This window comes from Trypanosoma theileri (assembly GCF_002087225.1).
Source record: "Trypanosoma theileri isolate Edinburgh chromosome Unknown TM35_Tth_35_V1, whole genome shotgun sequence".
Lineage (NCBI taxonomy): Eukaryota > Euglenozoa > Kinetoplastea > Trypanosomatida > Trypanosomatidae > Trypanosoma > Trypanosoma theileri.
Genome location: NW_021639877.1, coordinates 193,539 through 204,903, shown reverse-complemented (window position 1 = coordinate 204,903; position 11,365 = coordinate 193,539). Strand labels below are relative to the sequence as shown.

At 46.3% G+C, this 11,365-nt stretch overlaps 3 protein-coding genes across 3 annotated transcripts; all 3 read right to left on the bottom strand.

The window, feature by feature from the left end:
- Positions 1 to 194: 194 nt before the first annotated feature.
- Positions 195 to 764, bottom strand: TM35_000351810 (ADP-ribosylation factor; the record flags this gene model as incomplete). The annotated part of the gene is made up of 1 exon (XM_029029234.1): positions 195 to 764. One exon carries the CDS (start codon positions 762 to 764, stop codon positions 195 to 197), a length of 570 nt encoding a protein of 189 aa, XP_028879503.1.
- Positions 765 to 1,935: 1,171 nt separating this feature from the next.
- On the bottom strand, positions 1,936 to 2,784 carry TM35_000351800 (uncharacterized protein; the record flags this gene model as incomplete). The annotated part of the gene is made up of 1 exon (XM_029029233.1): positions 1,936 to 2,784. One exon carries the CDS (start codon positions 2,782 to 2,784, stop codon positions 1,936 to 1,938), a length of 849 nt encoding a protein of 282 aa, XP_028879502.1.
- Positions 2,785 to 4,316: 1,532 nt separating this feature from the next.
- Positions 4,317 to 10,682, bottom strand: TM35_000351790 (uncharacterized protein; the record flags this gene model as incomplete). Its single annotated transcript, XM_029029232.1, has 1 exon — positions 4,317 to 10,682. The coding sequence occupies one exon, from the start codon at positions 10,680 to 10,682 to the stop codon at positions 4,317 to 4,319; it is 6,366 nt and encodes a 2,121-aa protein (XP_028879501.1).
- Between the last annotated feature and the right edge of the window lie 683 nt (positions 10,683 to 11,365).

The following is an 11,365-nucleotide window of genomic DNA, read 5'->3' as shown; positions in this document are numbered from 1 at the left end:
ATAGGCGCAACATAAGAAAGCACTTCTCCATTTGTACGCTGACGATGTTGGGCAATAGGGCAGGCGATATAAAGAGAGTATGGAAACATATATGGGAATAAGTAGGAATTGACGAATAAAAAAAATCTTCATAGAAGTATCCATCTCCAATTGTTAATGAGACTGGTGCATCTGATTTAGGCATTTCTCCTTTTTTACTCGGCGTCGGGAAGGTGACTACACAACCAGTCCAAACCCTCAAAGAGTCCATCACCTGTATGCGCACAGCAACCCTGGACATACCACTGGCGTCCCTGCAATGCGGTGGCAAGTCCTTTTTCGCTAGTGTCGCGGAAGCCGAGTTGTTCCACCAACTCTGCAGGCGTTAGGCGGTGTGGAAGGTCCTGTTTGTTACACAGAACAAGTACAGTCGCCTTTGCTAGCAACGGTTCGAGTAGTAGCTTTTCCAGCTCCTGCTTCGCCTCACGCACCCGATCCCTGTCGTTGCTGTCAATAACAAAAATGATGGCGTTTGCACCCTCATAGTAGTGCTTCCAAAGAGAGCGTAGCAACTTTTGCCCTCCGACATCCCACAAATGAAATTTTACATTTTTGTACTCCACCGTTTGAACATTAAACCCAAGGGTCGGAACTGTCTGTTGGACCTCGTTGAGTTTAAGTTTCCAAAGAATAGTTGTCTTACCTGCTGCATCAAGTCCCACCATTAAGATGGTTGCGTCCTTCTTGGCGAAGAGCCCATCAAACCAACTCATCACAGCTCCCATTTGATGGACTTATTGCTGATGATGTTTTTTTTTTTATGCGGGTATATGACTCTTTTCCCTTCCTATTTGTGCTCTTTTTTTTATTATTCTCTGCTGCTTTCTTTCTCTCTATCCCCTCACTTTGTCACTCTTTTTTTTTTGTGTGTGATTCCGTTTTTTTTTTTTTTTTGGTTTTGTTCTCTTTTTAGGAGCGTTGGGAAATCCAGCCTCTTCGCGTGCGTCGAGCTCCCTTCGTTTAGTTTCACCCCAAAGCTAGTTAATTGGTGACCTCTCTCGCCACGCTACACAATAGGGATCCCTTAACCGACTCCTCTCTAGTTACACCAGTTTCGCTCCTACTCAATTTTTTTTTTTCCTTTCCCTTGTTAATCGAGTTTTTTTTTTTTTTTCCTTGCCTTTCTGCAACTTCACGCTTGGGAATTGTAGCGTCTCTCCTGATTATCCGCTTAAACGGTACGAGTATGCGTTTTAGTGGGGATATGATGTCAAATTGACGCGGGGGGTCTCTGCCGCGTCACAATGCACTGTTTTTTTTTTTTTTCTTTCTTCTTTTCAACAGACCTCTCTTCTTGTCCCTACTTCTGGCTCAACTGAGTCTTGACTCAACTAAGAAAGAAAAAACGTCAAACGTCTGTTTCCACTCCACCTGACGTTTCACTCGCCTGTTCACACTCGCTTTCTTGTTTTTTCTCCAAATCCTGTTAGTCATTACAGAAGCAGGAATTAATCAAGATAAAAAAAAAACCAAGGAGAGAGACAAGGAGAGTTAGAAATAGTAAAAGGAGAAAAAAGAAAGAAGAAAAACTTGGGATTGCGCAGTAGTGGCAGCAACAAGCGATACGGGATATCACAAAAAGATCACCCGATCGCTATATTATTGCTAATGAGGAGTTGAAAGAACAACTCTTTATGACTCTTTCTTTTTCTTTTTCTTCTCTTCCATTTGTTCTCTTTTTTCTTTCATCAATTACACGCATCCATGCATAAACTCTTTACGGTGATAGAAGGAACAGAGAAATGGGAATAAAGTCTATGCTGCCGCATACAACCAATACCCCTTTTCTTCTTCATTTCTCTCGTATACAAGCACACACACATACACACACACACTCTCTCTCTTCTTTCCCCTTCTTTTTTTCCTTTCTCTCTTGACTTGCTGATTCTCCGTTCCTCACCTCTTGACGGTTTTCGCACCGGATTTCACTAAGCCCGTGTTCGGGGTATTAGAGAGTCGCTTTACTTTTTTGTCTCCCGAGACTTGTACCACACGATTTTTTTTCTTAGAGGGGTTCTCCATACTGGTGATACGCTTTGGGGCCTTGGCTTCTGCTGAAGTTGAACCTAACGCTGCTGTTTCTGTCGTCATCATCGCCTTCTTACTCTTCTTCTTCACTTCGGAATGACGGCCTCCGAAAAGCAAAGCCTTGGTATTCGTTGATGTCTCCTCAGCTGCGTCATTGCACCCCAAAACAAATTCCTCCATTCCATCCTCGTTATCATCTTGGATTCTCTCTTTAACTTCCACTTCCTCTTCATTAGCATTATTATCATTATTGTTATTAGTATTATTAGTCTGATTGTTTACCTGCTGCGCCAGCGACTCCATACGTTGAACATCCTCGACGGAGAGTGCATGTCCAGCAATGGGAGCATCCGCGTTAACCACCTCGTACTGAAGCGTCATTGGGTGCGGCGCGTTGGGATCGCTTCTACCGTAGAAGTTCGTCCGCGGGGCGGGGAGACGTAAAGGTTTTGTGAAGTCCACCGCCTCCCGCGCGACGGCCTCGTAGTTGTTGTTTCGGCCGCTGCAGTTGTGCGGAACGTTTGGATCGAGTACGGGGTTGACAAAGTGAAAGCGTGTCTCCGGATCCTCCATCGGCACGGCGCTGAGTCCACCATGGGCTGCGAGATGCAATTTGCCGGCGAGGCGCTCCACACGTTTCGCCACTGCGGAGGCCACGCCTTGCGCCCGCTGTCGGCGGTGCAACTTCTTCCACTTGGACCGCGTAGATTTTGCCATTCCTTACACTCCTGTCACCACACTCACTTACTTACTTACTTGGCTGCGTGCGTACCTGCGTCCTTAGCGGTGTCCGTGTGTATTTGCTCGCGTGAACTGCGCGCGCGTGCTCCGTTTCTCCCACAGATACACATTGTCAGGAGACGAGGGAAATACAAAAAGAAAGAAAGAAAGAGAAAAAGCGAAGGTGTCACTTCAGGTGCGGGCAGGAAGGAAACAGGGAGAAGAAAAGAGGAGTGGGTAGCCGTACCCAAAGTCATGGAAAACAGAAAATAGAAAAATAAACTGAAGAAACAGTCGGGAGAACAACAGAATAAAAAAAAAAACTCATGAAATACCGTGTTCTGCGTAAAATCATCTTCAAGGCATTTTCGTGCCTCATATCAGTAACAAAAAAAAAAAAAAAAAAAACGTGGAAGGGAGTGGTATGCAGAGGAGTGAGGGGAGGGAGGTAAAAGAGTCTGGCGGGCGGAAAGGCTGTACGAATCCGCGCATTTCCATCACCCACAATCGGAGATGATAATAATAGTAATAAATAATAATAACAATAATAGAGGAAAAACGTCTGATCAAGAGGAAGATTAATATACCACATTGTCTCTTTTTTTTTTTTCTACCTCTTCATTTCCTCTTGTTTTCTTTTTTCTTCTAGCTGGCGTTGGTTGTTGAACCTCCTGTACTTCATTCCTTACTTCCCCACACAACTCGGGTAAAGTGGGGAAAGGGAGACTCAGTGGCCTCACCCATTTTGCTACAGGCGAAGTTGTACTAATAGTAAAGGAAATGCATGAACACATGCAATATTCGCGCTATTCCATTCATCTTCTCTCACTTACACACTCACAGACAAACACACAGATTCTTTCCCTCTCCTTGGAGACCCACGCTCAGACACCCACCCACCTCCATAAAAAAAAAAAAGAAAGGACAGTATACAACAAAAAAGAAGTCCCTGTCCTCTGTAGCAAGCACACATATACATACCACACAGACCGTCCCGCTGTTGTCACATGCAAAACGCAGACCAGAAAGGCAATAAAGCAACAAAAAAAAAAAAAAAACGCACCACTGATTTGAAGGCCAAGAAAAAAAAAACAGAAAAACGTGGATAAGGGGGGTGAAAGAAGGGCGGTAAGAGAAGTAACGTGTGACTCGTAAAGAAAAACAAATCAATAAAAACAGCTTACCACTGTATATCATCCATCGCTATCCTCTTTCTTTACTCAAAGTTTTCGTGAGATTTTTTTTTTTTTTTTTGCTTTCTTTTTTTATTTTTTATTTTTTATTTTTTTTGCTATGTTTAGTTTTCTCGTTGAGTTGTTATTTGGGCTCTCGCCCGTCTTTCGAATTTTTTTTTCTTCTTCTTACCCTGTCTCTCTCAAGGTGGTAAAATAAAGAAACAGACAAAAAAAAAGAACTGAATTAGGTTGCTACAGCGCTTTCATTTTTTCTTTCTCTACCAACTTTATTTTCACTTTTCTCTTTTTAACTATATGTACAGTCTCTCTGGGCTCTTCTCAGCACATTAAACTTTAGATGGAACCGGTGTCTCCCCCACTCTCCCCTTTCTCTACCTCCTGCTGCGGTTCCTGATGCTGTTGTTGTTGTTGTTGTTGTTGTTGTTGCTCCGCAATTGGTTCTTCTTCCACAGACCCCTGCACTTGCTGTGGGGGACGTGCAAGGCCACCACCTCTTCCATTATTGTTGCTAGTACCACTACTGGTAACAGAACTCTCCGCTCTTTGTGAAGAAAAAGTCGACTGCCATCGCTGATGTTGCTGGTTATGATGGTACTGACTCTCACTAGGCATAACAACAGGTGAAGTATAAGGAGGAAGGCTGGGAGCAGACATCCTGGGGAAACCAGTTGATGGACCGGCGGTAACTGCACCATGTTGTTGCTGTTGTTGTTGTTGTTGCTGGAATGCCCCTGCACTCTGTGCTGAAGCATACATGGCTGCGGGAGACACTGCCTCAAGAGAGTTTTGGAATGCATACATATGTTGAGACATCATCATGGATGCATGTTGATGCTGCCTCCAGTATAATTGCTGCTGATGATGTTGTTGTTGTTGTTGCGCTGGTGGTGGTGGTGGTGGTGGTGGTGGTGGTGGATGATTATGGCTATGGTGGCTGCCGCTTCTCATCTTTGCATTGCTCAAATGTTGATGGTAATGATGGCTAGAGTTGGACTGTTGATTATTCTGATGCTGTGGCTGTGGTTGGCCTTCTTGGATCGGAGAAGGCGGACGTTCTCCCTGTGATTTCTCTACTGTATCAGTTGTGCTTTGTTCCCGGTCTTTTGCCGGCAGCACATCAGGCTGTGATCCTGGGGCTGTGTGGTTTGCATCATTATTGGGGTTACTGCCGCTACTACTCCTGCTACTTTCCTGTCCAGATCCTTCGGCTGTGGCTGCTGGGTCCTCCAGCATAGCTGGAGTACCTGAGTTCAATTGCGTCCCTTTTTCTCCATGACTGTTGGTAGTGGTACTGGTACTGGCGCTTCCGCCACGATGAGCTGCACCACGTCCGCGACCCCGCAATCCCTGTGTGGAGCCGCTGTTACCGCGTGTATTCCCCTGCACGTGGTGGGCAGAGGGTATGAAGGCATTTCCCTGTCTATTTGATGTGTGATTGCCGCCTCCATTGCTATTCATGGCATCATACGCTGCTCGTTGTTGGTACATTTGACTGAACTCAAGACCCATATAAAATGACGTCATATGAGGATGGTGAAAAAGAAGTTGCTGCTGATGGTGGTGGTGGTGGTGGTGGTGGTGATGATGGTGGTGGTGATGTTGGTAGTGCAACGCCGCCTCTGTTGCGTACGGGATTGGAAAATAAAAATGCTGAGGATCAGCATAGCCAGCGCCACCTCCACCATTGGGTTGAAACAAAAACATCTGACACGAATTGTCTAGGGGGAATGGAACTTGTTGTTGTTGTTGGTGCTGCTGTTGCTGCGGCTGTTGCGGCTGCTGCTGTGTTGACGGTTGTGTTTGTTGTTGTTGTTGTTGTTGTTGTGAAAGTGAACGTGGTGAATGATTATGATGATGCTGCTGTTGTTGTGCCATGACTGAGCGTGTGGGTTGGGTACGGATGTACAAACTCTCTCCAGCAGCTGTGCTGGTACTTCCCCCCACTGGTGCTCCTCGGCTGCCAGATGTTGTTAATCCAGTGGAAGGCGAAGTGCCCTGAGAGCCACCACTACCACTAACGTTACTGGCAGAAGCAACTCCGGCAAATCCGGTAACAACAGCGGTAGTGGGTGAAACGGATACTGAAACCCCCGTCGATGACTGTCCCCCAAGACCATTGCCGGTACTGGTTGATGTTGATGTGGTTGTCGCTGTAGTTGGGGTTGGGGTTGGGGTTGCCACGTCCTCTCCGCCGCACTCCCGCCGCTTCAGTTGACGCTTCAGTGTAGGTGCCGTCGTGCGTCTCTTCACTGCATCACTTCCACGTGCATCAGGAATAGGCTGTCTGCTGCTCAATACGGCTGCACTTGTAGTGCCGCTAGAAGAGGAAAATGGCATTCCACTGACGGGCACATCTGACTGAGCTTCAGTAGATGTTCGATCATCCTTGTTTCGAAGTTCCGTAGGCCCACTAATGTTATTATTGTTATTGCTATTGTTGTACGGAGCAGTATCGCGGCGTCGTGGCGGTCGAACTTCTTCTGTGGTTTCCTCCACGTGAGCACTGTAAGGGGAACGTGCAGGAGAAGTAGACTGATCTTTTCTCTCCACCCCGGCGCGCATCAACAACAGCGGAGGAGACAGTTTCCCTTTACCACCATTTACAGTAATGTTCGAAGACGGCATTGGACCTTCTGCAGTCGTTAATGCTGTCCCCAAGTCCTCTACATACTTTTCTTGTTGGTCTTGTTCTTGTTGTTGTTGTTGTTCCTGTTGTTCTTGTTGCTGCTGCTGCTGTTGTTGTTGTTGCTGCTGCTGCTGTTGGATCGCTGAGTTAACAGCCATGAGTTCTTCAAAAGCAGTTTCAGGGGAAATCCATTCCAACGCCTGCTGCAGCGTGCAGACACAATTACCGTAGCCTCCAAACGCTCCCATAGGAGTGGTTATAGGCACAAACATACAACAAAGTTCCTGGAACTCGCGTGTTCTCAACATCCTTGCGGTGATGTCGTACTGATCATCAAAGGGTGATGTCATATACAAATGCTGCCCACGCTGCTGACATTTCCGTGGTTTTGGTACCACGCTAGAGTCACCAAGAGGCTCAAAGCGCAAACCATGGGCATCATAGTCAAAGGTAAACCCGTAGTAGAAACAAAAGTCATGAAATAAGAGTCCTAGTGGTGCATTGGAAAGCCATCGGAGTGCCAAGGAACGGAACAAATTTGTCTCATTTTCCTCCGTCTCGTCATGCTCAACTTTTTCATCGTCTCTCGTTTCTTCAATAACAGCGCTTTCTCCATCACCTTTGCAACTGCTACTACTTGCATAATCTGACCCAACAACCTTACTGTGATCATCATCACCATTGTCAACAATACCACTACTACTATCGCAAACGACATCCACATCATTTCTGTCATCCCATACATTACCGTTACTATCATTCATGCCTTTTTCAGTGATATCAACTACACCGTCCGAAGATGGAGCAACAAGGGCCGCTGTTACACCTTCTGCGTCGTATGGATCAATATGATGAGGGGTTTTCTTATTATGGACACCACCATCACTCAATTCTATAGCATAAGAGTTTGATGGGGCCACAAGTTTAGCTCCTGTTCGTTCCTCTACAAGCTCGGCTGTATGCTTTTCTTTTCCATCATCACCTAAACCTTTTGGTACCTCCTCCTCATCCAGAAATTCCAAGATAGAACTTAAAATATTCGCAGTACTCTGACCACGGTCATTACTTTGTTTGTGTTGACTGAAGCGCTGCATAAGCATTAATTCAACCACGAAGACTCTATCATCGAAATATGAAGCTTGGTGAGAGGAGGTTGGTGAATTTCCAGATCTTAGATAAGAGCTTTGAGGGGTTTGTGTATGGGTCACTCCCGAATGCACCGCAGTATTTTTTGCACCATTTCCACTCATATCGGCACTGTCATTCACGACAGCAGAATTTCCAGATAATTCAGGCCCCGTTTGTGTGGCTACGTGTGACATATCTCTCCGTTGTTGTTCCTGCAATTGTTGTTGTTGTTGTTGAAGTAGACTTTCTATATGTTTTGAGATCTCATTAAAAAAGTGTAACACCATAAGGTAGATAGCAAATGATGTCACACCTCCTGGTTGTGAATCACCTATTCCCATTTGCCTCACACAGTGCTTGAGAAACAAGATAAGTCCTCTTGACGCTGGATACTGCTTTAATAAATGATTGGTTAACTGCATTGAGCGCCAGTGTTCTCCACCAGCAAACGTGATGTCCCCCCGCATACCGGTAGCCTTATCTGTTACTTTGATAACCGGGACGCGAGTTGAAATGATAGTCTGTACCTGAAAGACTGGGCCTTCAAGTGTTGGGACATACAATCGGTGACCCACCGTGTTCATCTGCGTATCATTGATCGTCGTAGAGTCCCCTGTTGTAGTTGACACACCCGGTCCGACAAACGAACGCAACATTGTGTGCTGCAATGGTGCTCCAAGAAATGGATTCATGCAGCCGTGCAACGTCATCGCCGCAGCGGGTCCAGCGGGTGGGAGGGATGACGCCATCGCAGCCGTCGTCAAACCGGCTCTAGTGCTAAACAAATAATCCCGTTCAATCTGAGAGCGGTACTCCGCCTCCTCCTCCTCTACATGCATGATAGAATCTGCCGCGCCAAGTTCACCTTCTGGTACCAGTGCAACATCCACATCTAAATCAGGGACTCCACCAACAACACCAACAGAAGCAGAACCAGGTGTGAAGGCTAAAGCACTATTCTTGGTTCCCGAAGTTCCCTCCTCTGCCTCTTCCATACCCCCACCGGTCCCACTGCTACAATCAACCCCAGATGATCCTCTAGCGTCTACTGATTCTCCCGGTTCTAATTCTTCCAACTCTCGCTCCTCAATATTATAGATAGCCCGTGAGAGCTGTTGAATAGCCTGCAGTGGTGTCAACGGTTCGTACCCCACAACAAGCAAATCAATATCGCTAGATGGTAGTGCAAGGTCTGTTGTAATAGACCCATGCACTCGAACTTCTGTCCCTTGGCCAAACACCTTCGTAACAACACGCTGAATACGGGAAATGAATCTATGCCGTGCCTGTCGGTCACTTTCACGAAGACCTAGACACGTGTTCACATAAATCTGCAACGAAGAAATAAAGTCGTGCATAGGCAAAATAGGCCAGTTGGAAGCAGTAGGGGCCGCGGTCATTATTTTGTTCTGATTATTATGAGCCAAAATAGAGCCCTGCTGCGACTGTTGTTGTGACTGTTGTTGTTGTTGTTGCTGTTGCTGATGATGATGATGAAGATTTTGTTGTTGCTGCCTCGGTGAAGATACAGTGGATGGACCCGGAACAGGACGCATAGTGTTGTTGGCAACCTGTACAGGGTTCTGGATAGACTCGCTCTGCGAGGTAGGAAGGCCAAAGTCTTCACTAATACTACTGAGGAATTGCTGTTCTGATGAGAGCTTTTGGAGCTGCGATGGTTTACCCGATTGCACCTCTCCACCAACCTCACCACGCATTACATCCTTAAAAACACCGCAAGGATCTGTGTTGGTTTTATTTTTTTTGCTATCGGTGGATCCCGTTCGAGATGGCGACAACGAACGAAGAGAATTTCCCGCTCTCATTTCCTTTGTCTTTGTCGAAGAAGTTGCAGCAACGTGTGTGTTAGATCGAATATGGTCTTCTGAATGGCGACCCCTAGAAAATGAGGATTCACGCAATCGATCTTTCGGAGCGGTGAAAGCGTCCACTGACGTGAGAGACTTTGCGTGTTGTGGTGTTAACTTCCTTGTGGCAGTCGTCTTTCCCCGGCGTTGCGTGGTGGGTGTCATCTCACGCACCGTTCCCCTCGGAACTACGTTCTTCTGATCGAAAACACCGCCACTACTGCGATAACTATTATTGGCACGGCTCACTGGCACATCGGTAGTCTGTACAGAGTCGTGCTTCTGCTGCTCTTGCACCACCTCAGTCGTTGCTGAAGTTTGCTGCAACTCCCCCACCTGCCGCTCAGATTGGTCTCGCTTTATCCAGGCGTTTGCCTCATCCAATGTATCGTAGTCACTTGTTGTGGCAGTGACACGTGGCATCGGTACTACCTCTGAAGACAACGGGAAAGTCGTCAGACCAGTTTCACACCGTTGAGGTAAGGATGTGATACAATTGGAGGCATTGCTCCTGTTATTACTGCTACCACTACTACTACTACTGCTGCTACTACTACTAATCTTGCTGCTGATGCTGCTACTCCTAGAGAGCAGACATGCTGTCACTCCTTTAGCTTCTGTACCTGTCGCGAGGCCTCCCTCCTCCTGCTGGCTCGCATCCGAAAGAGGGAAAGATAAGATCGGCAGCGGCACATCCATCTCTGGCACCTCCTGTGATGAACGTTCCCACCTCGCTGGTGATTTAATCTCCCCAGTCGCTGCCGGTTCCACTCTCTCGCCGTCGGCAGATGATCCAAGCGGAAGTTCCACCTCCGTCGGCAATAGAGACGGCTCCAGGCGTTGGGTGTGGTCACGATCACACTCCTGTGACCACGGCGGCGGAAGCTTATCCTCTACAGGACAGGAGACGCATGTACCATACAAGTCATCCCCAACTTTTTCAGCGCGTTGTGCCGAAAGTTGTTCTTCTTCACCGTGGACGTGAGAGGTACTACTACGGATATTGTTGCAGTTGGTGTATAAATCTGTGTCTCTGGAAGTGCTGGTTTCTCCTGTGCCAAATTCGTGTCTCATCATCTCAACCTCCAATCAACCTCACCCACCAAGAAACCTCACTGACAAGGAAAGAGCTGTGAGATATTAACGACAAAAAAAAAAAAACGAAACGAATCCACGCGAAAAAAAGAACGAGAAAAAGAAGCCTCTCCCTAATCAAACCCACCACTGCAGCTACGGATTATGTGTGTAAGTTGCGGAGGTGAGGGGGGGGTGCGTGATATTCGCTATCAAGTAGAGGGTCCGTCCAAAATCTCAGTTGATTTTCTCCCTTTCCCTTGCCTGTTTCTCTTCTTCTCGGTTTCCCTATTCCCTTTCGATTACGTTCTTTTTGGGTGTATTTTTCTTTCTTTGTTTTGTATCTTTCTTTTTCTTTCTTTTCTTTCTTTTTTTTCTCTTTTTCTTTTTTTTTTTCGTTTTTCCCTTTTCTTTTCTTTTTGTTATCCTTTTTTTTTGTGTATAGGTGTGTGGTTCTCTCCCTGTAATGGGAGCACCAAGAAGCAGTGGCGTTATGAGCCCCTTTCCTCCTAACAAAAAAAAAAAAAAAAAACGGAATAGAAAAAAAAAAAAAAAATCCATCAATCCGTTGTGTAATATAGACAACCTCTGCAGCTAGCATGCACAGACGTATAATCATGATGTGCACATTGTACTTTCTGTAAATTCCACACTGTCATTTCACGCCTCCATAAAAGTGGAGAGAA